This window comes from Mobula hypostoma, chromosome 3, assembly GCF_963921235.1.
Source record: "Mobula hypostoma chromosome 3, sMobHyp1.1, whole genome shotgun sequence".
NCBI classification, from domain to species: Eukaryota; Metazoa; Chordata; class Chondrichthyes; order Myliobatiformes; family Myliobatidae; genus Mobula; species Mobula hypostoma.
The window spans coordinates 121,649,640-121,677,591 of record NC_086099.1 but is presented as its reverse complement, the minus strand read 5'-3'; the positions used below and the strand labels follow the sequence as shown (position 1 = coordinate 121,677,591).

General features: G+C 44.2%; 1 protein-coding gene across 3 annotated transcripts in view; it reads right to left on the bottom strand.

The window, feature by feature from the left end:
- LOC134344229 (transcription factor ETV7-like) overlaps window positions 1-15,796 on the bottom strand; it is an 83,191-nt gene extending 67,395 nt beyond the window's left edge. The window contains exons 1-2 of one of the 3 annotated variants that reach the window (XM_063043680.1): window positions 15,591-15,796; window positions 630-756 (exon numbers count right to left, since the gene is read on the bottom strand). In XM_063043680.1, coding sequence (XP_062899750.1) covers window positions 630-756; window positions 15,591-15,623 — 160 coding nt within the window. In that variant the 5' untranslated portion in view covers window positions 15,624-15,796. The remainder of the gene's footprint in view (window positions 1-629; window positions 757-15,590) is intronic. The other 2 variants (XM_063043677.1, XM_063043679.1) reach the window with 2 other exon arrangements.
- Window positions 15,797-27,952: the final 12,156 nt, after the last annotated feature.

The window sequence follows — 27,952 nt, the reverse complement described above, 5'->3', positions numbered from 1 at the left end:
CATCTGCAAGGCAGGATTGCAATGGAGTACCCCTCACTTGCTTGCTGCTCAAGAACTCAACATCAGACGGGTTGAGGCAGTCCACATGATTGGCATCCGGCCCTCCACTTTGGACGCTCTCCATCCCTGTGACTTGTGCGGTGGCATCTTCTACAGGCTGCAAAACAGCCATTTCAGTGTTAACCTGGGAGCACCTGGCAAACCTGTGAAACCTGCACAAGCAAGTAAGGCAGCAATGCACAGGAACGCCATCAGCTGCATGGACCCTCCTACATCTTTCACACACACACACACTTCCATAGTGTCTCCCTTCATCTTCACCAATCTCAATGTCGGAACTCTCATTCCAAAAGCACTGTGCAAATGTCTTCTCCACAAGAAGTCCGAGGAGGCAGCTTACCTCCACCTGTTCAAGGTCTCTCAGCATTGAGGAATAAGTCAGTGCTACTCACTTCCCATAACTGCACAAAAATGCTCTGTGTGTATGTTAGGGGAGGGGAATATTGGGTCAGATACGGCACTGGGTATTTGTAGAGAGAATCAGATTCAAATACGTAGAGTTTAAGAATACGACTGTCAGCTCTAAGAGAGACACATGGCAAAGACTCCACCCACACGGTGGTACTCACTCAGTTTTCCAGGCACGTGGCTGAGATAGTCATGTGGGCAGCTGTAGACCGCAGGGGCAGGTCGGGACTGAGCTGAAGTAGGTGACCTTATTGAGCTGTGGGCAGGTACGGTGCATTCTTGCTCCTCCTAGCAAAACAAAAGCCCAGATTTGACAAAAGTGTCTGCAGTTCAATGACACCAACAAACGTAGTTCCACAGACCTCTCCTCTACAAGTTCAAGTTTGTTATCTGTACATAAACAGAGTACAATCTAATGAAAGAACATTCCTCCAGACCACGGTGTACCAACAATATACATACCACACACAGCACAAAAAACAAAATATTATCACAAATACAGTTCTGTGCAAAAGTCTTAGGCATCTTCTTCTTCTTCATGTGCCTTGCGCGTTACACGCTTGGGCGACCATGGCTCTCCACATTGAACGATCCCTCGCAGCGTCAATGATATCTCTCACACTTAGATCTGTTAGTTCTTTCACAGTGTCCATATATTTTCTTCTTTGCCTTCCTCTTCCACATTTCCCAGGCATTCTATTTCTCCCTTTCTGATGACCTGGCCCAGGAATTTAAGTTTCCTCTCATTTAATGTTCTCATTAAAAATATAACCATATAACAATTACAGCACGGAAACAGGCCATCTCGGCCCTTCTAGTCCGTGCCGAACTCTTACTCTCACCTAGTCCCACTGACCTGCACTCATAACCCTCCATTCCTTTCCTGTCCATATATCTATCCAATTTAACTTTAAACGACAACATCGAACCTGCCTCAACCACTTCTGCTGGAAGCTCGTTCCACACAGCTACCACTCTCTGAGTAAAGAAGATCCCCCTCATGTTACCCCTAAACTTTTACCCTTTAACTCTCAACTCATGTCCTCTTGTTTGAATCTCCCCCATTCTCAATGGAAAAAGCCTATCCACGTCAATTCTATCAATCCCCCTCATAATTTTAAACACCTCAACCTTCTACGCTCCAAAGAATAAAGACCTAACTTGTTCAACCTTCATCTTTTTGTATGGGCACGTTACCCTATCTCTATATGATATTTTCAGCATTCTTCTAAGAAACCACATTTCTATTGCTTCTAAGTTTCTTTGGAGTTCTGGTGTTATAGTCCATGTTTCGGAAGCATACAGCAAGATTGACCAGATGTAACATTTTAGTAGCCTAAGCCTTGTTGTCATAGGAATGTGTCTGTCGGTAAATATGGGTTTCATATTTTGGAGCAACACGCATCAAAGTTGCTGGTGAACGTAGCAGGCCAGGTAGCATCTCTAGGAAGAGGTACAGTCGATGTTTCGGGCCGAGACCCTTTGTCAGGACTAACTGAAGGAAGAGTTAGTAAGAGATTTGAGAGGGGGAGGGGGAGATCCAAAATGATAGGAGAAGACAGGAGGGGGAGGGATGGAGCCAAGAGCTGGACAGGTGATTGGCAAAAGGGATACGAGAGGATCATGGGATGGGAGGCCCAGGGAGAAAGACCGGGGGGGGGGAACCCAGAGGATGAGCAAGGGATATAGTCAGAGGGACAGAGGGAGAAAAAGGAGAGTGAGAGAAAGAATGTGTGTATATAAATAAATAACGGATGGGGTATGAAGGGGAGGTGGGGCATTAGCCAAAGTTAGAGAAGTCGATGTTCATGGTTGGAGGCTACCCAGACGGAATATAAGGTGTTGTTCCTCCAACCTGAGTGTGGCTTCATCTTTACAGTAGAGGAGGCCGTGGATAGACATGTCAGAATGGGAATGGGATGTGGAATTAAAATGTGTGGCCACTGGGAGATCCTGCTTTCTCTGGCGGACAGAGCGTAGGTGTTCAGCGAAACGATCTCCCAGTCTGTGTCGGGTCTCACCAATATATAGAAGGGTGCACCGGGAGCACCGGACGCAGCATATCACCCCAGCCGACTCACAGGTGAAGTGTCGCCCCACCTGGAAGGACTGTCTGGGGCCCTGAATGGTGGTAAGGGAGGAAGTGTAAGTTCATTTTTTGGAATTTGGTTTTGGCAATGGCAATTCTTTTTATTTCTACTTTACTTCTAGCATCTTGTGATATAAAACTACCAAGGTAATTAAAGCTGGTCTTTTGTTCAACCTCTTGGTTAATGATGTACAATTGGCAGTTGGGAGTACCCTGCTGTTTTGATATTACCATACATTTGGGTTTTTTACAGTTGATGGTTAGACCAAAATCTGCACTTGTTTGTACTACTTTGCCAAGGAGGATTTGTAGGTCTTCTGCAGCACTTGCTATTAGGGTGGTATCGTCTGCATATCTTATATTGTTGCTGTTAACATCTCCCATCTAGGTCTTCTATTTCTCTGAGAATCATTTCACTATAGATATTAAATAATTCCAGCGAGGCAACGCATTCTTGTCTAACTCCTCTTTGAATTTTAGTCCAACTGCTTATATTATCGTTAATCTTTGCCACCGCCGTTTGGCTCCAATATAAATTCTGAAGCAGTTGTTGGTCCCTTCCGTCAATGTTTAGTTTAGCGAGAATTTGAAATAATTTTTCAAGTTGTACTTTGTTGAATGCTTTAGTGAAATCAATAAAACAAAAAGGACATCATTTTGATATTCAATTGCCCTTTCTGAAAGTATTCGTAGTTTGAAAATTCCATTCCTATTTCCTCTATCTTCAATAAACCCATATTGCAGTTTAGAAGTTTCTGGTCTTAACTTGTTTTTAATTCTACTCAGAACAATTCTCAACAAAATCTTTATTATGTGACTCATAAGACTGATTGTTCTATTATTTTTGCAGTCAATAGTTCCAGGAATTTTTGGCAGTGTTATAAATACTGACTTCAAGAGATCACCAGAGAATACAGCAGACTCATATATGACATTAAACAGTTCAAAAAGAATATCTTTGCCCAGATCTTCTCGGGCTTATATCATTTCCACTGAAATTTCATCAGGTCCAGTGGTTTTACCATGTTTCATGCTTTTCATTGCTTTAGTTATTTCTTCTTTGGTAATAGGTGGGTCAGAATTAGGGGGTTTAATATCTGGGGGTTCCCCTCTATTATCCTCAAACAGCTGCTCCATATACTGAATCCACCTCTCACATACTTTATCTGGATCTTATGCATCCTGTAGAGGAGGTTTTCTTAATTCCTGTAATTTCCTTAATTTTCTTGTGCATTTCTTTGCTGTTGTTAATATGGCCTTCCACTTCATTGCATTTTTGATTCAGCCATTCTTCCTTTGCAATATTGCACAATTGTCTGGTCTGTCTGTCGAGCTCTCTGTATTGTACATTATTCTTCACTACCCTTCTTTGTTCCATCAGATCTAGAACTTCTTTGGTTATCCACCCCTTGTTGGTGTGTTGGATTTCTTGCACTGGGATTATCTCCTCTGCTGATTGCTGTATAGCATACTTAAATCCGTCCCAAATAGATGTTGTTTCATTTTCGTTGAGGTGTTCTTCTCTCTCTCTCTCTCTGGCTATCCATCCCATAGGATGATGATGGTTCCTTTCAGTCAGTTAGTGGGGTGGTACCCCACTCCTCAGAAAGGAACAGCATGTGTGTGAGTGGATTTTAGGTGAGTAGGGGGTTGCACAGGTCCAGACCCACCCTCTCGACATCCCCTCCCGGATCCAGCGGCATGGTGGGGTCCAAGACGGTTGGGGGAAGTTCTGTTGAAGTAAATGGCCAGACCAAGCTTCGATGCAAGGGATGCCCTTTCCGTGCTTCACGGCACGTGTTTGCTAGATGGTCGTTGACCCTACGAGAGGGTTCATCCGCCCTTTGACAGGTCTCGTTTTTCGTCCTGCAGGGTGTCTAGCCACCGTCCTCACCAGGCAAGCCTGGTGGGGGAGCCGGTTTAGTCGCCAACCACCCGACCATGCGACAGGTAGTACTGGGTTACATGGTGCCAGCAGCACTCAGACCAGTGACCTGGTGTTCTTCTACAGCTGTCTTGAATTGTTGCTTAAGTATGCTATCTTTTTTAAGTTCTCCCAACATATACTTCCTTCTTTTTTTTCCATGTTTCAGTTTCTTTAATTTTGTTTTGATGGTAGCTATTACTGGATGGTGATCTGAACCACCGTCTGCTCCTGGGTAGGCTTTAGAATTTGTGATATTATTTCTAAAGTGTTCATTAATGGTCACTAAATCTACTTTGCATCTGATTCCTTGTTCTATCTCCAGTGCTAATCCATGTACACAATCTACGTGGATGGTTTCTATACCAAGTATTGGTGATCACTTGGTTGTTTCTGACACACCAATCAGTAAACCTTTCTCCATTTTCATTTTTCTCCCCTAATCCAAAGGGTCTTATAATGTTATCAACCCTTTCCTGTCCAACTTTGGAGTTAAAATCTCCCATGACTAGTTTTGTATCCTGAGATTTACGTTGTTCATAAGCACTGTCGAGATCTTCATAAAACTTGTTGATATCCTCTTCATCTGCATCATTTGTTGGCACGTAGGTTTGGATTATGCTAATGTTAAAAAGGTTATCCCTTAACTTAACTAAAAGCAGCCGATCGGATATCGCCCAATATCCCATGAGATATTTTGATACTTGTTTGTTTAAAATAATTTCAACTCCATACATATGCTGTTGACCTCCAGAATACATTATCAGAGAACTATTCTTAGTGAATTTGCCACTGTCAGTCCATCTAATTTCTGACAGGCCAAAGATACCAACTTCCAACCTTTTCATTTCATTTAATGTGTTGTCCATCTTCCCTTTCTGGTAAAGTGTACGGATGTTCCATGTTGTTACCGTTAGCCTTTCCCTATTGCTTACAGTCTCTGGATGACGGTCTGGTGTCACCTGCAGCACATGACTACCCCTACCGAGCGAGGTGTTGTTCTGTTGATTAGAATCAACCCCATTCACGCTGTTGTCTGGTTTCCTTCTTTTGTTTCTTTCCATGATTGACGAGGCAGAAATTTCAACAGTGGTCTGCCGTTGCCTTCTGTTGCGGCAGTGCTCATCTAACTGGAGCATTTGACCTCTTACTGGTGTTCCCAATTGGGAATCATACACTAGACGTCGCCCAACCTTTGCTGTTGTTGTACAAAGGCAATCCTCCACCAAAGCTTGGAATCCATCTCCCTGCAGCTGGAGACTTCAGTGATTTTGGGTGACAGCACCACCAGTGGTCTGGGTATTTTTCTGGCACCAAACACTCGCTGTAGACAGAGCTCCTTCAGCGAGACAGGGTGCACCCGGACCTAAGTCCTACATGAAGGCGGAGCTCACTTGGGTGGTAGAAGCCATATAATCACTATTGGCATTTCCTGATATTTAGTCAGGACCAACCACCCCATACACCCCATCTTAGGCATATATATATATGTGACCACTGAGTGTAGGATGAATGCCAAGCTCTTCCTGTGTGATGTACTACTGAGTTCTTTATGCCTCTGAGAGTTCCTGTACACCACGAAATGGCCACTGAGTGGAGGATGAATGTGACACTCTTCCTGTTGGATGTACAGCTGAGTCCTCACTGTCTCTGAGGGCTCCCGCACACCACTTGTACAGGTGATAAACGAATTGGAATGTAGTTCAGAGATTAATGCTTGGCTTGCCGATACTACTCACATTCCAGGAATAGAGTGAGAAACATTTCCCAACTGCAGGTAAATTTTCATAAATACAGATCCCTTAGTTTTACCCTGTCTTGGTCTTGTCAAGTTCCACAGCAGTCTGACCAACACCACATGACTGCCCATTAGCCAAATGGGTGTTGGATAACTGACCCCCACAACTTTAAATTCCGAAGGTGTTGGAAACTCCTTAGAATAACAGACACAGAATGCTGGATAAATTCAGTAGATCGGGCAGCAACTATTGAGAGGAAGAAAGAGTCAATGTTTCATGCCGACACACTTCACCAGGACTGGAAGGGAACGGGAAAGATGCTGGCTCTTTATTCCTTGTTTACTTAGAGATGCAGCCCAGCAACCCACCTATTTAACCCTAGCCTAATCACAGGACAATTTACAACGACCAATTAACCTGCTAAACGGTACGTCTTTGGACTGTGGGAGGAAACCAGAGCACCCAGAAGAAACCCATGTGGTCAGAGATAATGAAGAAACACCCTACAGACGATGCCAAAATTGAACTCCAAACTTCTCCACCCTGGGGTGTAATAGAATCACACTCACTGCTATGCTACCCTGGCACCCCAATTCCTTAAACGTCGACTCTTTATTCATTTCCATAGATGCTGAGCTCCTCCAGTATTTTGTATTTGTCGGACTAGATTTCCAGCATCTGCAGAATCTCGAGTTTACGTGGTATCTCATCTGATGCTAATCACGATGTGACATGGTATTACATTCATGAGACCCGAGGTAACCTAGGGGACCTCTTCATCAATCACCTTTGTTCCATCCCTCGCAAATTGCAAGATCTCCCGATGAACTCCCGAAGTTCAACTGAACTTCCAGTTCCCATTCCCAATCCAACATCTCAGTCCAAGTTCTCCTCTACTGCCATGATGAGGCTACAATCAGGGTGGAGAAGCAACATCTCATATTCTCTCTGGGCAGCCTCTAATCTGATGTCATGAACATCAATTTCTCTAACCAAATAATTTCTTCCCCCTCTGCCTTCTCTCTTTTTCCATTCCCCATTCTGGCTCCCCTGCTCCTCATTTGACCATCATCCATCCGGTTCTTCTCCTCCTTCCCTTTCTCCTACAATCCACTCCCCTCCCCTATCAGATTTCTTCTTCCTCAGCCGTTCACCTCTTCCACCTATCACTTTCCAGCTTCTTATTTCATCCCCACAAAACGGTTGGCCAGTGGGAAATGCTGCTAGTTGCGGATGGAGCGGAGGTGCTCAGCAACATAGTCCCCCAATCTATGTCAGGTCTCACCAATGCAGAGGAGGCCACATCGGGAGCACCGGACAGTTCAGGCGACCTCAGCAGATTCACAGGTGAAATGTTGCCTCACCTGGAAGGACTACTTGGGGGCCTGAATGGAGGTGTGGGAGGTGGCAAATGGGCAGCTGGGGCACTTCTCCTTCCAGGGAATAATGCCAGGAGGGAGATTAGTGCGGGGGGGAGGTGGGAATGAATGGACAAGAGAATGATGAATGGAGCAATCCCCCTGGAAAGTGGAGAGTTGGGGGGAGATAAAGATGTGTTCGGTGGTAGGATTTAGTTGAAGATGGCGGAAGTTGTGGAGAATGATATGTTGGATGCGGAGGCTCATGTGGTGATAGGTAAGGACAAGAGGAATTCTATCCCCGTTAAGGTGGCCAGAAGATGGGATGGGGTTTCTCACATTACTGGATCCCTGTGACAGGGCCATGGAGTGATACGGTGATAAGGTTTGCCCTGTGAATAGATTAAACAGGCAGGATTCGTACCAGAAGGGCCAGATGTGATCTCATTCCAAAGGCAAATACGGGGATGATATTTCCCTTAGTTGGGATAGCACGAACCAGAAGTCGCAGTCTCCATACAAAAAGTTGGCCACCATGGATGGAAATGAGGAAAAATACCTTTATTCAGAGAGTACTCAATGTATAGAGTTCTCAGCCCCAGAGACCTGTAAGGGGTCAGTCACCAAGGATTATGTCATCTGATATCATACTTTATTGTTTCCCTGATAACTTTAGGAAATCATTCAACCCACTGCAGTTCATTTCAATCTCCACATTCCTCTATAACCCATACTTTTCCCACGATCCCATTAACTCTCTCCAATATTCTTTTACCCTCCACTTGGGGAAGTAACAGCAGCCAAAGACACCCAAGAACAGTGACTCCTTTGGGATGTTGGAAGGAAACTAGAGCAATAAGTGTTAATGCATTTGGCCATGAGGAGGGTGGGCCAATTCCGGGATCCAACAGGGACAGCAGCAGCCCTGCCCACTTCAACGCAATGACTGATGGATCTGGGAATGCTGAGGAAACCCCAGAGTGTGGAGTCAGTGCAGGAATACAGAACTGAACCACAAGGTTACTCCTGATCTGTTCAGATGGAGAAGCAGGTGCAAGCAGCCGCACAACAAACTTTCGATTCTCTAATCTCTTTCCTCCTCATGATGTGCAACACTTCAAATTTTTGTGTCATCTGTTCCATTTAATGACACATCCAACAAGTGGTGTACAGGAACTCTCAGAGACACTGAGGACCCAACTGTACATCCCACAGGAAGGGAGTTGCATTCATCCTACACTCAGTGGCCACTTTATCAGGTACACCTGTACACCTGCTCATTAATGCAAATATCTATTTAGCCAATCGTGTGGCAGAAACTCAGTGCAGAAAAGCATGCAGACATGGTCAAAAGGCTCAGGGAAAACTGCAGAATGGAGAAGATATGTGTCATAAGTAACCTTGACCACAAAGTGATTGTTGGTGCCAGATGGGGTGGTTTGAGTATCTCAGAAACTGCCAGTCTCCTAGGATTTTCATGCACAATACTTTACTGAGAATGGTGTAAACAACAAAAAGCATCCAGTGAGTGGCAGTTCTGTGGATGGAAAGGCTTTGGTGATGAGAGAGGTCAGAGGAGAATGGCCACACTGGTCCAAGCTGACAGTAACGCAAATAACCACACATTACAACAGTGGTGTGCAGAAGAGCATCTCTGAACACACATGATCAACCTTAAAGTGGATGGGCTACAGCAGCAGAAAACTACCAAGAACTTTATTATGTACAACAGATACACTGAGTGTTTTATTCAGAACAGGAGGCACTGGCCACTGAGTGTTCATTTCATTAGTTACAGGAGATACTGAGTGTACGATTCATTAGTTACAGGAGATAACGAGTGTATGTTTCATTAGTTACAGGAGATACCAAGTGTTGGATTCATTAGTTACAGGAGATAATGAGTGTATGTTTCATTAGTTACAGGAGATACTGAGTGTACGTTTCGTTAGTTACACGAGATACTGAGTGTACGATTCATTAGTTACAAGAGATACTGAGTGTTTGTTTCGTTAGTTACAGGAGATACTGAGTGTTCGTTTCATTAGTTACAGGAGATACTGAGTATACATTTCGTTAGTTACACGAGATACTGAGTGTTCATTTCATTAGTTACAGGAGATACTGAGTGTACATTTCATTAGTTACAGGAGATACTGAGTGTTCGTTTCATTAGTTACAGGAGATACTGAGTATACGTTTCGTTAGTTACACGAGATACTGAGTGTACGTTTTGTTAGCTAATGGAGACACTGAGTGTTCATTTTGTTAGTTACAGGAGATACTGAGTGCACATTTCATTAGTTACAGTAGATACTGAGTGTACGTTTCATTAGTTACAGGAGGTAATGAGTGTTCATTTCATTAGTTACAGGAAAAACTGAGTGTACGTTTCGTTAATTATAGGAGAAACTGAGTGTACGTTTCGTTAGTTACAGGAGATGGTGTGTGTACGTTTCGTTAGTTACAGGAGATACTGACTGTACGTTTCATTAGTTACAGGAGCTGGTGAGAGTATTTTTATTAGTTACAGGAGTTACTGAGTGTACGTTTCGTTAGTTACAGGAGGTACTGTGTGTTCATTTCATAAGTTACAGGAGGTACTGAGTGGACATTTCATTAGTTACAGGAGATACTGAGTGTACGTTTCATTAGTTACAGGAGATACTGAGTGTACATTTCATTAGTTACAGTAGATACTGAGTGTACGATTCATTGGTTACAGGAGATACTGAGTGTATGTTTCATTAGTTACAGGAGATACTGAGTGTACGTTTCGTTAGTTACAGGAGATACAGAGTGTTCATTTCATTAGTTACAGGAGATACTGAGTGTTCATTTCATTAGTTACAGGAGATACTGAGTGTACGATTCATTGGTTACAGGAGATACTGAGTGGACATTTCATTAGTTACAGGAGATACTGAGTGTACGTTTCATTAGTTACAGGAGATACTGAGTGTACATTTCATTAGTTACAGTAGATACTGAGTGTACGATTCATTGGTTACAGGAGATACTGAGTGTATGTTTCATTAGTTACAGGAGATACTGAGTGTACGTTTCGTTAGTTACAGGAGATACAGAGTGTTCATTTCATTAGTTACAGGAGATACTGAGTGTTCATTTCATTAGTTACAGGAGATACTGAGTGTACGATTCATTGGTTACAGGAGATACTGAGTGTATGTTTCATTAGTTACAGGAGATACTGAGTGTACGTTTCGTTAGTTACAGGAGATACAGAGTGTTCATTTCATTAGTTACAGGAGATACTGAGTGTTCATTTCATTAGTTACAGGAGATACTGAGTATACGTTTCGTTAGTTACACGAGATACTGAGTGTTCATTTCATTAGTTACAGGAAATACTGAGTGTACATTTCATTAGTTACAGGATATACTGAGTGTACGATTCATTTGTTACAGGAGGTACTGAGTGTTCATTTCATTAGTTACAGGAGATACTGAGTGTAGAGTTTGTTAGTTACAGGAGATACTGAGTGTACATTTCATTAGTTACAGTAGATACTGAGTGTACGATTCATTGGTTACAGGAGATACTGAGTGTATGTTTCATTAGTTACAGGAGATACTGAGTGTACGTTTCGTTAGTTACAGGAGATACAGAGTGTTCATTTCATTAGTTACAGGAGATACTGAGTGTTCATTTCATTAGTTACAGGAGATACTGAGTGTACGATTCATTGGTTACAGGAGATACTGAGTGTATGTTTCATTAGTTACAGGAGATACTGAGTGTACGTTTCGTTAGTTACAGGATATACTGAGTGTACGATTCATTTGTTACAGGAGGTACTGAGTGTTCATTTCATTAGTTACAGGAGATACTGAGTGTAGAGTTTGTTAGTTACAGGAGCCGGTGAGAGTACTTTTATTAGTTACAGGAGGTACCGAGTGGACGTTTCATTAGTTACAGGAGATATTGAGCGTACGTTTCATTAGTTACAGGAGATATTGAGTGTACGTTTCATTAGTTACAGGAGATACTGAGTGTACATTTCATTAGTTACAGGAGGTACTGAGTGTTCATTTCATTAGTTACAGGTGATACTGAGTGTACATTTCGTTAGTTACAGGAGATACTGAGTGTTCATTTCATTAGTTACAGGAGATACTGATTGTACATTTCATTAGTTACAGGAGTTACTGAGTGTACGTTTCATTAGTTACAGGAGAAACTGAGTGTACATTTTATTAGTTACCGGAGATACCGAGTGTACACTTCATTAGTTACAGGAGTTACCGAGAGTACGTTTCATTAGTTACAGGAGATACTGAGTGTTCATTTCATTAGTTACAGGAGATACTGTGTGTACGTTTCATTAGTTACAGGAGGTACTGAGTGTACATTTCATCGGTTACAGGAGATACTGAGTGTACGTTTCATTAGTTACAGGAGATAGTGAGTGTTCATTTCATTAGTTACAGGAGATACTGAGTGTATGTTTTGTTAGTTACAGGAGATACTGAGTGTATGTTTTGTTAGTTACAGGAGATACTGAGTGTTCATTTCATTAGTTACAGGAGATACCGAGTGTACATTTCGTTAGTTACAGGAGTTACTGAGTGTACGTTTCATTGGTTACAGGGGATACTGAGTGTTCATTTCATTAGTTACAGGATATACTGAGTGTATATTTCATCAGTTAATGAGACCATGCATCAGGAATGAGAGTGTGGAACAGAGTTAGCCAACCTAAAAAGATGAGAGGGAGGTGTGAGATGAGGTGATGGGGGGCATAGGTGGATCAAAACGAGGAGAGAAATGCAGATAGGTGGGGGAGGGAAGGGAGTGACATATGCTGGAAGGTATTGGGTGAAATCAGGTGGGAAAAGGATGATGGGCAGGGGGAACGTGATGGGCAAGTAAATTGAAAGGGTAGGGCTAGGGAGAAGAAACCCACGTGGACAGGTGAGTGGGTGATGGGCAAATGGAGCCCGGGGGGGTGCGGTGGGGAGTGGGGTGGTGGGGGAGTACTCAAGGTAATTGGCAGGAGGGTGCAAAAGGCAAACAAGGTGAGAGAGACCCTGGGTGCACCAGTCGGAGTGGGAACAGAACAGAGAGGTGACCTGGAATGGATAACTGAACGTTCATACCATTGGGCTGTAGGGAAAGGCGGTGTTGCCTTTTTGTGTGTTTGGACTGTCCGTGGAAGTGAAAAAAACTGAGGATGGATGGGAACAAGAAGGGCAGTTGAAATGACAGGAAGTCCAGATGGCTGTTGCATTTCAAGTTCAAGCTCTCCACAAAACAGTTATCCAGACTGCATTCATTCTCACCGATATAGAGCAGGCCACATCAAGAGCACCAAATGCAGTAAACCTGGTCAGAGGAGATGCAGGTGAATTCCTACCTCACCTGGAAAGGCCGTTTCTATCCCTGGATGGTGGTGAAGGAGCTGATGTGGAGGCGAGTAATGGACCTCCTCGGGTAGCAGAGGAAAATGCCCCAGTGGGGAGGGATGAGTGGACGGGGGATTCAAAATGAGAGAGGGGTCCCTGCAGAAAGCAGAAAGAGTGATGAGGGGAAGACGTGCAAGGTGGCTGTGTCCCGTTAGGGCTCGTGGAAGTGGCAAAGGATGATTTGCTGAACATGGAGTCTGATTAGGTTGAAGGTGAAGAACAAAGGAATGCCCAATTCTGTCTGGGAGGGGGAGACATGCAGAAAATGGGGAAGATGAAAGTGAGGGCTCCATCATCTATGGCAGAGGAGCGAACATGTTACCTGAAATATAAGGGTATTTCACAAGTCCTGGAACAGAAATCCTCATCTTGTGAACCGTGGTGGCGAAGACAGGGAAACTGAAAGGGTTGACATCCTCACACCAGACACATTGGAAAGGGTTAGTCTAGGCAGCAGTGGAGTCGATGGGTTTATAGAAAGTGTCTGTTTATCTCCTGAGATGGAGTGTTCCAAAAGGGGAGAGAGCTGTCAGAAATGTTCTAAGTGAGAAAGATTCAGAATCAGGTTTATTATCATGAATATATGTGGTGAAAGCAGTAGTACATTAAATTACTATGTCACATTAAGAAATATATATTAAAATAATGTGCAAAAGGAGAGCTAGTGTTCATAGTCCATTTAGAAATCGGATGGCAGAGGGGAAGAAGCTGTTCCTGAATGGTTGAGTGTGGGTCTTCAGGCTCCTGTACCTCCTCCCTGGTGGTAGCAATGAGAAGAGGCCATGTCCTGGGTGGCAAGACTCCCTATCCAAGAAAGCCGCCCCGACTTCCTGAGGAGACTGAGGTCCTTTGCAGTATGCGGGCCTCATCTTCACATGTTCTACCAGTCTGTTGTCACCGGTACAATCTTCAAAGTGGTGGTGTGCTGGGGTGGTGGCATCAACATGGGTGATGCCAACAGGCTCAATAAACTGATTAGAAAGTTTGGCTCTGTTATAGGGGTCAAACTGGACACACTAGAGTCTGTGGTAGAACAAATGATCCTATGAAAATCCTAGCAATTCTGGACAATGTTTCTCACCCTCTGCATGCCACCTTGGCTGACCAGAGGAGCATTTTCAGTAACAGACTAAGACAACTGGGCTGCTCCAACGAGTGATATATGAGGTCATTCTTACCCTCGGCCATCAGGATCTATAATAAGTCAACCTATAGCCAGGGAAGTGATGACCCCCCTCCTGTTAGACTGTTATTAACCCCTGCTTACCAGAGCTCTGTTTAGCTCTGTTTACCACACCCTGTTACCGCGGACACTGTGCAATACCACCATCGCTTCGTATCTGGACGGTGTGAATGTGCACCCATTATTGTGTAATATTATGATAATATTATACGGTAATAATATTACCATCTTTTATCGGTGTGAACTTGTACATCTTATTTTTAAGGTTAACTTTTTTATTCTTTCTTACTTCTCTTCTGATATTTGAATATCTGTGCACTTGTAATACTCTGTGACACTTTAATTTCCTTTGGGATCAACAAAGTATCTTATCTATCTATCTGTGGATAGTTGGATAGAGGTCAGCGGCAAAGCTGATAGAACTGACCAGTTGCAACGCCAATACCTTCCTCAGTGTCGTGGAGAAAGAGTGCTGCACCTTTCATCTATGAGAAGTGGGGGATGGACCGAGAAGTTGTGGAGGGAGATCTCGGAGTGTTCAGCGGGGGTATGCACTGACGGGTTCGCCTTTCCCTCTTCCTCACCCCGGAAAATATGGAAGCTAAAAAGTGGCTCCAAACTGCACCGAAAATTTGGTAAAAATCAATCGCCGGTCTCTCCCTGCCTTCGTCTTAGCTGTGTTTTGTCATACGCAGTCCAATTTCCAACGTCCCCCGCACAACGGGGTGAATGGTGAGGTAGTTTTTAGACAGCTAACCACCGGACTCTCTCAGAGACACATCCTCGCTAGGAGGTACATTAACGGGACCGGGAAGACAGCCTCAGCTGTCCCGGGGGGCTTAGGACTCGGATCGGAAGTGGCGAGTTCATTAGAGTAGGAGCTCTGCGCCTGCTACACCCCTCCTTCCCTCTCCCCTCCCCTCCCCTCCTTTTCCTCTCTCCTCCCCGCCGCTTCGTTTTGCCAAGCTCAGGCCGGTTAAACGCGCTACTCCACAGCCGGGAATGTACCGTCTGCGGGAGCCGGGGTGGAGAGAGGTGAACCGGGTGACACAACCCCCACCGCCCCCCCATCCATTCAGGACACGTTCCCTGTTTCAGCCAAAGTCAGGCTCCGGGGTCGGAGAATGGGGTGACCGGGAATAAACTGCAGGGGTTACGCTAGGAGAGCGATCCCTGAGGAACCGGTCAAGTGACGTCCGTGGGGAGGGAAAGAGATTCCGGAGAGAAGCGGGGAGAGCAAGAAAGCCGGAGGGTGGGATCCCGAGGGACTGGGTCAGGTTGTAGGCAGGGTCTTCCCGAGGGCCGGGTAGCGTGGGTCACAGGTAGGTAGGGTGGTCTCCCGAGGGACCGAGACGGGGCTGTTCCCGAGGGGTTGGGGGTGGGGCGATTATTCACCACTTACCTTGAGGCGGGGAGCTCGCTCACAGTTTGTCATGGTCCTTCGGCCAGTTTAAACCAGGCGAAACAAAAATATTTATAAAGTTCTCCTAGTGGCCTCCCCGCGGTCTCCCGGGGTAACCCCGGGCACATTAAAATCGCGGGGAGAAAGAGCGAAAGCCCCGGCTCCAAACAGTCACATAGCCCGCAGCTCAATTCTTCCGGGAAACAAAATCGAAAGCACCGGATCTGGACAAGAGGCGTGTGAGAGAGCGACACTTCCTTGGGGAACGGCTGAGAGCCATTCAACAGGTAGGCAGGCCAATCACCTGAGGCTAGGCGAGTGAGACTAGCTGCCCGAACCCGGGCCAGATAAACAACGCCAAGTTTTGGAATAGATTCACAACTAGCCACTGGCAACCAGAACACTTAATGGCGATGGTGTTACACACAGACACACGCAGAACATACAAGTCTGTCTTATCAGTGACAAGTAATAATACAAAGTTCTGCCAACAATAGAAGGTTAACAGGGAATAAACAGACCGGCGGAGAACTGGCCCAAGTGGTAGAAAGAAAGAAATTACTCATTGACTGAGTGAAACCAGAAGTTTCTGGGAATATTTCAGCGCCTATCGAGAGAGAAACGCGGATTTTTCCACCGGCGGTGCAGTGGGCACAGCGCCGTTTCGCAGTTCCGGCGAGTCGGCGACCCGAGTTCGACCCTGACCTCTGTACATGTTGTCTTCTGTCTGTACGCGTTGTTCTCCTGCAGGCTTGTGGGTCGGCTGGTCACTCACGGCAGATTCCCCCTTTGTATCAGGCTGAATGGTAAAGTTTGGGAAGGTTGATCGAAAGAATGAAAAGAAACGTGCAAAGGGGCGGTGGATGGTCAGGACTCGATAGGGTTGAAGACATTAAATTCACAAGAAACTCTAAGTTGCTGAGAGAAAGGATCGAGGGAGACATGCACAGATCGGGAGAACGGGCAAAGAAGTGGCTGGTGGAATACAACGTAGGGAAGTGTATGGTCGTGCATTCGACAGAAAGGTGCAGACTATTTTCTAAATGGGGAGCAAACTCAGGAATCAATGGTGTAGAGGGACTTGAGAGTCCTCCTGCAGGATTCCCTAAATGTTAACTTGCAGTCGGTGGTAAGGAGGAAAGTGCAATGTCAAGCATGCATTTTGAGAGGACTAGAATATAAGAGCAAGGGAGTAATGCTGTGCACAGAAACAGGCCCTTCAGCCCATCTAATCCATGCTAAACCATTTAAACTACCTAATCCAAACGACAATAGCCCTCCTTACCCCTGCCGTCCATGTACCTATCCAAACTTGGCTGAAACGTTGGAATAGAGCTTGCATGCACTGCTTGTGCTGGCAGCTCATTCCACACTCATAACCCTCTGAGTGAAGAAGTTTCCTCTCATGATCCCCCTAACTTTTCACCTTTCACCTTTAACCCATGACCTCTGGTTGTAGTTCCACACACTCTCTGTGGAAAAAAGCCTGCTTGCATTTACATTATCTATTTTTTAAGGCATCCATTAGTCTCGTGAGACCATGGATCTGCGCCTGGAAAGTCTTCACTCTCCATGGCGCAGGCCTGGGCAAGGTTTGTATGGAAGACCGGCAGTTGCCCATGCTGCAAGTCTCCCCTCTCCACAACACCGATGTTGTCCAAGGGAAGGGCATTAGGACTCATACAGCTTGGCACCGCGGTGTCATCGCAGAACACTGTGTGGTTAAGTGCCTTGCTCAAGGACACAACACGCTGCCTTGGCTGGGGCTCAAACTCATGACCTTCAGGTCGCTAGTCGAGTGCCTTAACCACTTGGCCATGTGTCCCCATTATCTATACCCCTCATAATTTTGTATACTTCTATCAAATCTCCTCTCAATCTCCTACATGCCAAGGAATAAAGTCCTAATCTATTTAATCTTTCCTAATAACTCTGGTCCTCTGGATGGGCAATATCCTTGTAAACTTTTCTGTATTCTTTCAACCCTATCTACATAGAGAGGCCATACAACAAAGCAAAAATTAACAGGAAGACAGAAGATTGAGAAGCTTTTAAAAACCTACAGAGAGCAACTAAAGGAATCATTAGAAGGGACAAGATGAAATATGAAAGCAAGCTAGCCAACAATATCAAAGTGGATATAAAAGCTTTATCAAGTATATAAAAAATATAAAATGGAGATGAGAGTGGATATAGGACCACTAGAAAATGAGGCCAGAAAAATAATAACAGCGGACAAGGAGATGGCGAATGAACTAAATGAGTATTTTGCATCAGTCTTCTCTGTGGAACACGCTAGCAGTATCCTGTTGTTGAAGGGTGTGAGGGAAGAGAAATGAGTGCAGTTACTATTATGAGTGAGAAGGTGCTAAAAAGCTGAAAGACCTAAAGGTACATAAGTAACCCGGACCAGATGAACTGACACCATAGAGTTCTGAAAGAGGTAGTGTTAGAGCTTGTGGCAGCATTAGCAATGATCTTTCAAAAATCATGCTAGAGGACTGGAAAATTGCAAATGTGACTCCACTCTTTAAGAAAGAAGGAAGGCAGCAGAAAGGAAATTATAGAGCAGTTAGCCTGACCTCAGTAGTTGGGAACATGTTGGAGTCAATTGTTAATGAGGAGATGATGAAGTACTTGGTGACACAGGACAGGGCAGGAGAAAGTCGGCATGGTTTCCTCCATGGAAAACCCTGCCTGACAAACCTGTTGGAATTCTTTGAGGAGATTACAAGTAAAGGGGATGCAGTAAATGTTGTATATTTGGACTTTCAGAAGGCCTTTGACAAGGTGCTACATGGGAGACTGCTTACCAAGTTAAGAGAGTATGGTATTACAGGAAAGTTACTAGCAGTGTTGGGACTGCTTCTTTTCATGCTGTATATAAATGATTTAGATGATGGAATAGATGGCTTTGTTGCCAAGTTTGCAGATTATACGGAAATTGGTGGAGAGGTAGGTAGTGTTGAGGAAACAGGTAGGCTGCAGAAGGGCTTAGACAAATTAGGAGAATGGAAAGAAAGTCGCAAATGAAATACAATAAATGAGCAAACTATTTCCTAAATGGGGAGAAAATCCAAAAATCTGAGATACAAAGGGAATTGGGAGTCTTTGTGCAGAACACCCTAAAGGTTAACTTGCAGGTTGAGTCGGTAGTGAGGAAGGTAATGATGAGTCGGTAGTGATGAATGTTAGCATTCATTTCAAGGGGTCCAGAAGACAAGAGCAGGGATGTGATGCTGAGGCTTTATAAGGCACTGGGCGAGGCCTCACCTTGAGTATTGTGAACAGTTTTGGGCTTCTCATCTAAGGAAAGATGAGAGGGTCCAGAGGTGGTTCACAAGGATGATTCTGGGAATGGTTATCATGGGAGGAACGTTTGATGGCTCTGGGTCTGTACTTGCTGGAATTTAGAAGGATGAGGAGGGATCTCATTGAAATCTTTCAAATGTTAAAAGCCCTAGACAGAATAGATGTGGAAAGGAAGTTTCCCAATTGTGGGGGAGTCTAAGACAGGAGGGTACAGCTTCAGGATAGAGGAGTATCCATTTAAAACAGAGATGCGGAGAAATTTCTTTAGCCGGAGGGTGGTGATTTGTGGAATTTGTTACCACAGGTAACTGTGGAGGCCAGGTCATTGGGTATACTTAAGGCAGAGATCGATAGGTTCTTGATTGGACACAGCATCTCAGCCATGTTTGAATGGAGGAGAAGACTTACTGAGCCAAGTGGCTTCATTCTGCTCCTACGTCTTATGTTCTACAATTTTCTTGCAGGTAAGTGACCAGAACTGCAAACAATACTCCAAATTAGGCCTCACCAATGTCTTATACAACTTCAACATAACATCCCATTTCCTGTACTCAATACTTTGATTTATGAAGGCAGTGTTCCAAAAGCTTTCTTTACTACCCGATCTACTTGTGATGCCACACTCAATGAATTATAGACCTGTATTCCCAGATCCTTCTGTATTCTCTTGCACACTCTGAGCCCGTACTTGCTGGAGTTATTAAGAATGAGGGCGGGATCTCATTAAAACCTACCTGATATTGAAAGGCAAGAAAGCGTGGATGTGGAGAGGATGTTTCCTATAGTGGGGGAGTCTAGCACCTGAGTGCACAGCCAGAATAGAGGGAGGTCCTGGAGAAAAGGGTTGAGGAGGAATTTCTTTAGTCGTTGGGTGATGAATCTGTGGAATTCATTGCCACAGGCAGATGTGGAGGACAAGTTATTGAGTATATTTAAAGTGGAGGTTGATAGGTTCTTGATTAGTCAGGGTGTCAAAGATTACAAGTGTTAAAGGCAGGAGAATATACTTAGTATTATACTTATTATTCTCCTCAATAATTAGTATACCACTTTGGATACTGTTAAGGAGAATGACATACCAGGGGGGAGTCACAGCGACCGGGTTTCTGGCACTGGGTGGGTCTGGTGCTGTGGCACAGAAGAGAAGAGAGGTGAGGAGGACTGCAGTAGTGATAGGAGATTCCATAGTCAGAGGATCAGAGACAAGATTCTGTTGGTTCAATGGAGACACCCGAATGGCATATTGCCCACGAGGGGATTAGCTATACTGTACTGAATTGGCTGTTATGCAATGAAATGGAATGATTAGAGAGCTTAAGATAAAGAACCCCCTAGGGAACAGTGATCATAATATGATAGAATTAACCCTGAAAGTTGAGAAGGAGAAGCTGAAGTCAGATGTATTGGTTCTTATAGTGGAGTAAAGGGAATTACACAGGCATGAGAGAAGAGTTGGCCAGAGTTGATTGGGAAAGAACACTGACAGGAATGACAGCAGAACAGCAATGGCTGGTACGGCAACCAGAGAAGGCTCCTTTTATTCCACCTCTTTGTCTCCTGCCAACCAGCCAATGCCCTATCCATGCTAGTATATTTCCTGTAATACCATGGGGCTCTTATCTTGATACGCAACCTCACGAATGGCATCTTGTCAAAGGCCTACTGAAAACCCAAGTACACAGCATCCACTGATTCTCCTTTGTCTATCCTGTTTGTTACTTCTTCAAAGAATTTCAACAAATATATTCTGAAGGCAGGATGGTGCAACCTTAGCTGACAAGTGAAGTCAAAGCCAACACATAAGCCAAAATGAGGGCATATAATAGAGCAAAAATTAGTGGGAAGTTAGATTTTAAAAACCAACAGAAGGCAACTGAAAAGGTCATAAAGAACAAAAAGATGGAATACAAAAATAAGCTAGCCAATAATATTAACGAGGATACCAAAAGTTTCTTCTGACATATAAAGTGTGAAGGAGAGGTGAGAGTAGATGTCGGACCACTGGAAAATGATGTGGAAAGGTAATAATGAGGGACAAGGAAATGGCAGATAAACTAAATAAGTACTTTGCAACACACATCAAAGTTGCTGGTGAACACAGCAGGCCAGGCAGCATCTCTAGGAAGAGGTACAGTCGACGTTTTGGGCGGAGACCCTTCGTCAGGACTAACTGAAGGAAGAGTTAGTAAGAGATTTGAAATTTGAAAAGAGATTTCAAATCTCTTACTAACTCTTCCTTCAGTTAGTCCTGACGAAGGGTCTCGGCCTGAAACGTCGACTGTACCTCTTCCTAGAGATGCTGCCTGGCCTGCTGCGTTCACCAACCACTTTGATGTGTGTTGCTTGAAATTCCAGCATCTGCAGAATTCCTGTTGTTTGTGTTTTTAAGTACTTTGCATCAGTGTTCACAGTGGAAGACTCTGGCAATATGCCAGAAGTTCGAGAATGTCAGGGGACAGAACTGAGTGTAATTGCTATTACTCTGGAGAAGGTGCTTGGGAAGCTGAAAGGTCTGAAGGTAGATAAGCCACCTGGATCAGATGTGTACACCCCAGGGTTCTGAAAGAAGTTGCTGAAGAGATTGTGGAGGCATTAGTACTGATCTTTCAAGAATCAAAATAAGAAAATTGCAAATGTCACTCCACTCTTCAAAAAGGAAGAGAGGCTGAAGAAAGACAATTATAAGCTAATTAGTCTGACCTCAGTGGTTGGGAAGATGTTGGAGGCAATTGCTAAGGATGTGGTTTCAGAGTACAGGTGTCCCCCGCTTTTCAAACATTCACTTTACGAAACCTCACTGTTACGAAAGACCTACATTAGTACCCTGTTTTCGCTCTCAGAAGGTGTTTTCACTGTTACGAAAAAAAAGCAGCGCGCGCCCCGAGCAGCCGCCCTCCCCGGATTCGGAACGGCGTTCTAGCCGGCATTGCTTAAACACGTGCCTGTGAGCAGCCGCCCTCCCCGGATTCGGAACGGCATTCTAGCCGGCATTGCTTAAACACGTGCCTGTGAGCAGCCGCCCTCCCCGGATTCGGAACGGCGTTCTAGCCGGCATTGCTTAAACACGTGCCTGTGAGCAGCAGCCCTCCCCGGATTCGGAACGGCGTTCTAGCCGGCATTGCTTAAACACGTGCCTGTGAGCAGCTGCCCTCCCCGGATTCGGAACGGCATTCTAGCCGGCATTGCTTAAACACGTGCCTGTGAGCAGCCATTTGCAAGATGAGTTCTAAGGTATTGGAAAAGCCTAAAAGAGCTTGTAAGGGTGCTACACTTAGCGTAAAACTAGACATAATTAAGCGTTTTGATCGTGGTGAACGAAATAAGGACTAAGTGAGTTTGGCTTGTGGAAGTTGACAAACATGATGTTGAAGAGGTTTTGGCATCCCATGACCAAGAACTGATAGATGAAGAGCTGATGCAATTGGAAGAGGAAAGGATAACAATTGAAACCGAATGCAGTAGCGAACGGACCGAAAGTGACTGCGTGAGATTTTCGCTGCAATGATAAAGTACGACTTTAATTTTAAAAGGGTACGTAGATTTAGGGGATATTTGCAGGATGGTTTGAGTCCTTCCTTATAAAGAACTGTATGATAGAAAAATGCGCGAGGCTCAGCAGTCAAGCAAGCCTTCCACATCAGCCACAGCAGACGACAAACCTCGACCTTTGACATTGAGGCAGGCAGTCATAGGAGATGAGCTGCCTGTTCCAATGGAAACAGACGACGAGATGACACCCCAGTGTCCCACCACCCCGCGATTTGCGGAGAATGCAGCGGTAGCCGGGAAGCACACAGCACACCTTTAAGAAAAAAGCCGAAATAAACATGCTAATTAATTAGGTGCCTCCCGACACATAATTAATTAGTATGTTTATTTCCGCTTTTTTCTTAAAGATGTGCTGGATGCCTCCCAGCTACCGCTGCACCCCTGCATGCTTCGCAGTTCGGTATCTGTCGGCGGCCTGGAGGGTGGGGGCCACTGCACCACCCAACCTGCGACGACTCAGTCTAACACACCATCATCAGTGTGCTCGGCGCTGAACAAATTCCGGTAGGTGATACTACACTGTACATACATTATTTCTACTTTATATCGGCTGTGTATTTTTATGTGTTATTTGGTATGATTTGGCAGCTTCATAGCTTAAAGGTTACTGGAGAGCGCTTGCGCCGTGTTTTTGCCAACAGCGCTTGCGTGAGTTTTTCTGCCGACGGCGCTTGCGCGAGAGTTTCGCTACGGAGGACAGTTCAGTAACGATTGTGGAAAAGGATTTCTACTTTACCTAGGCTGTGTATTTGTCATATCATTCCTGATTTTACTATATGTTACTGTTATTTTAGGTTTTATGTGTTATTTGGCATGATTTGGTAAGGTATTTTTGGGTCTGCGAACGCTCACAAATTTTTCCCATATAAATAAATGGTAATTGCTTCTTCGCTTTACGACATTTCAGCTTACGGTCCGTTTCATAGGAACGCTCTACCTTCGGATGGCAGGAGAAACCTGTATTGGAGGCACATGATAAAATAGGCCATATTCAGAATGGTTTCCTTAAGGGAAAGTCTTGTCTGACAAATTTGTTGAAGTTCTTTGAAGAAGTAACAAACAGGATAGACAAAGGAGAATCAGTGGATGTTGTGTACTTGGGTTTTCAGAAGGCCTTTGACAAGATGCCGTTCGTGAGGCTGCGTAATAAGATAAGAACCCCATGGTATTACAGGAAATATACTAGCATGGATAGAGCATTGGCTGGTTGGCAGGAGACAAAGAGGGGGAATAAAGGGAGCCTCCTCTGGTTGGTACCATTTCTTTTTACATTATATGTCAATGATTTGGATGACAGAATTGTGGCCTAGTTTGTGGACAATACAAAGATAGGTGGAGAGGCAGGTAGCTATGAGGAAGCAGAGAGACTACAGAAGGACCTAGACAGGTTAGGAGAATGGGCAAAGAAGCGGTAGATGGAATGCCGCATTGGAAAGTCTATGGTCATGCACTTTGATAGAAAAAATAAAAGCGTAGACTATTTTCTAAATGGAGAGAAAACAAAAATTTGAGGTGCAAAGGGACTTGAAGATCCTTGTGCAGAATTCCCTAAAGGTTAATTTGCAAGTTCATTTCAAGAGGACTAGGATATAAAAGCAAGGATGTGATGTTGAGGCTTTATAAAGCACCAGTGAGGCCTCACTTGGAGTGTTGTGAGCAGTTTTGGGCCCATTATCTAAGAAAGGGTGTGCTTACATCGAAGAGGGTCCACAGGAAGTTTACGAAGATTATTCTGCGATTGAAAGGCTTATCATATGAGGAACGTTTGATGGTTCTGGGTCTGTATTCACTGGAATTCAGAAGAATGAGGGAAGATTTCATTGAAACCTATCAAATGTTAAAGGCATCGAAGGGGTGGATGTGGAGAGGATGTTTCCTGTTATGGGGGAGTCTAAGACCAGAGGATACAGCCTCAGAATAGAAAGACATCCATTTAGAAGGGAGATAGGGAAGAATTTGATCAAATGTGACATCAAGGGCTTCAACAAAGCTGTCATCAATGGACATCAAGAGCAAAACACTCCAATGACTAGATTCACACCCTGAACAAAAGAGGGCAGTTGTGTTCAACACATACAAAATGCAGGTCAGGCAGCATCAATGTAGGGAACTAACAGACATTCAGGGGAGAGATCATGGACCTTATGCATGGTCTCGGTCCGAAACGTTGACCTGTTTATTCTTTTCCAGAGATGCAACCTGACCTGTTGAGTTCCTCCAGCATTGTGTGCGTGTTGCTTTGGATTTCCAGCAAATGCAAGATCTCTTGTGTCTATGGTGATTGTTGTTAGAGGTCAGTCACCTCTGTCCCAGGATTTCACTGGTATCACCCTCAAGCTAGCATCCTAGATCCAACCACTTCCGCAGCTTCATCAGAGACCTTCCTTCCATTATAAGGTCAGATGTTCACTGGTATCTAAACTCTGTTCAATTCTATTTATAATTCCTCACCGAATGAAGCAGTGCGCCTGAACATAGCATGATCAAGATGTCACTCTTGTGATGGCTAAGAGGTGGCAAGTACTATTTGCAGTGATTTATTTATTCGGAGGCACAGTATGGAATTAGCATCACAAAAGTGACAGCAATGAACATCTCCAATAAAAGGGAATCGAAAGCATTCAGAAGGACATTCTGCTGTGCAGTCCCATCTCCAACAGTAGCCACCTCTCTTCTTACGGCACCTAGACATACAACTGCAGTATATTTAATATTTGAGTAATATTGTTAATGTATTGCTTGATTACGCATTCTTGGTTTACATAATTCATTATGGGATATATGTAAAAGTATGTGAATGGCATACAGCATCATGTCATCACATCATAAGGCGTGCTACACTGATGTGAAAACTAAGTGTACACATTCTCCCAGGCTCCATCTTTTTCTTTTGATTAGTTTCTGCAGTTACAAAACACTGGCAAAGAGTATGTTTTAAAATATAACTACCTACTTGTTGAAGTGCAGTGAGACCGTTCGAGTTTTAAAAAAAGCGCAGTATAAAAATAGAGGGCTGTGTGGTAGGGAAATTCGAGGCAGTTTCTAGAGTAGGTTACATGGTCGGCACAACATTGTGGACCAAAGGGCCTGTAATGTGCTATAGATTTCTACGTTTCTATATTTCTAATGCTTTTTACTCAAGAGGAGAGAAACGGTTATGTAAAATAAAGTGGAGCATGTATTATTTTCTCTGCAAGAGGGGAGTCATTTGAGTTTTAAAAAAGCTCAGCATGTGTCTCTTCAGAAGAGAGAGAGATGGCTGAGTTAAAAAAAGGAAGAAATGGATGAAATTCATGGTTTCATAAACAGTCAGTACTGGGTGATAACAATAATAAAAAAGAAAGCAGAAATGGCTGGCTACATTGGAAAGATAGACACATTTGATTGCACAATAGATAACTGGATCATCTATACTGAACAAATCGAGCAGTATCCTGAAGTAAATGAAATAGCCAATAAAAAACAAATGCTAGTTTTGCTGAATGTAATTGGTGGAAGAGTATACAGCTTGCTTAGAAGTTTGACTGCTTCAACCAAACCAGCCAAAATCAACTTTGCTGATATCATGAATGTAATGCAGGAACATTTAGAACCATAAAGGTTTCACAAGCAAAAACAAAAGGAAGAATTGAAGAAATTGTCTGAACATTGAGAGTTCAGTGATGGGCTTAATGATGCACTGAGAGATCGTTTAGTTTCTGGAATCTTACAAGAAAGCATTCAAAACCAGCTCCCAAGGGAAGCACAATTCACATTTAAAAGAGCAGTTAAAATCACTGTATCAGTGGAAACAACAGGTAGAGACACAACTGAGTTGCACTCAGGAATGACAGTGAGTGTGAACAAAATTGCGATGTCAAAACAGAAATCTACCTGGCTAAACAAATTGTATTACCGTTTTGCAGGGCTCACATACACAAGACCAATGCAGGTTTAAAAGTGATAATTGCAGAAAATGCAACAAAGTAGGACACATACAAAGAGCATTTTGAGCAGACAAATATAAATGGACTGCACAGGGAAGCGAAAAAGATAAAGAAAGTCAAGTTGCTGTTTCAAAAAGAGCACTAATCAGCATGCTGTTGATGAAAAATCTGAGAATGATGGGAGTGACACAGGGCTGGGTAGCCTTGATATTTACAGTGTGAAAACTAACAAGAGACAAGCAAGATAGTTTATACCAGAGGAGAAGGGCAAATTAATTAAAATGGAAATAGACACTGGTTCAGCTGTTTCAGTCATTCCACAAAATAAATTTGACTGGCACTTCAAAGGTACTGAACTGAAGTTTGCAGATATCCAGCTAAGATCCTATTCCTGTGGGAATGGCATTTGTAACAGTGAAATACAACACCTAACAAGCCAGACTGGCCTTGTATGTGGTAAAACCGGAGGACCAGCACTGTGGGGACATGAGTGGCTGAGACAACGACAACTTGACTGGAGGTCCCTGCACCATCCAGTGAACCTTACCAGTGACATCTCGTCTCGCTTTACGGTATGAGTGTGTTGTCACGAGAACAAAGAGAGAAGCAGAAGCAATGGAAGCAAATGGGCCTTTCCCTTTGCATCATGTTCCCTAACCACTGCAGAGAAAAAATATGCACATTAACAGAGGGGCCTTGAGCCTGCTTTTGGGTTTAACACATTTCAACCAGTACTTTTATGGGAGGGAGTTTACCCTCATTATGGGTCGTCAGCCACTGGTGTCCATTTTCAATCTGAAGAAGGGTGCTCCACTAACAGCGGCAGCTCGAGTGTAGAAATGGGTTCTGTTTCCTGCAGGACACAATTACAAAGTGAAACTCAAAGGACAGCTAATCATGGAACAACTAATGGATTGCTCCATTTACCCTTGGAAAAGGAAATACCTGAAAAATTTACGGAAGAGGACACTCCTCTTGACGTACTCTCCCCAATGCAAATTGAAAGGTTTCCTTATTACAGCAGAGATGATCCAAACAGAACCCAGAAAAGACCCCACACTGTCTCGGGTCTACGTGGAGACCCAAAAGGGCTGAAGTATGCAACAGAAATCCCAGCTCCCCCAGCTTTACCAGCGCCGGGGTGAACTTGGCCTTTACCAGTGTTGCCTTATTTGGGGACAATGAGTTGTTGCACCACCCGAGCTGACAGCGTAAGCATTGGGGGAGCCACATTTAGTCTGGGTTATCCAGGCACGGTCAAAACGAAAACATTGACTCAGAGCTTTGTCTGGCGGCCTGGGACAGATCAGCAGATCGGGCAGCTTGCCGTGCACTGGTCAGGATGCCAAGACGTACAGGAGATGCCCAGAGCAGCTCCTCTCCATCCCTGGGAGTGGCCTGCATTGCCCTGGCAGAGGATTCATGGGGGTCTTGCCGGATCATTCAGCATACAAATTTCTTGGTAGTAGTGGATGCAACTACAAAGTGGCCTAGAGTGTTCTCATCAGCCTTGTATGCTGTTGATGTGTTGAGAAGCCTTTCTCAAGGACTGGTGTTCCAGAACACTTTGTCAGT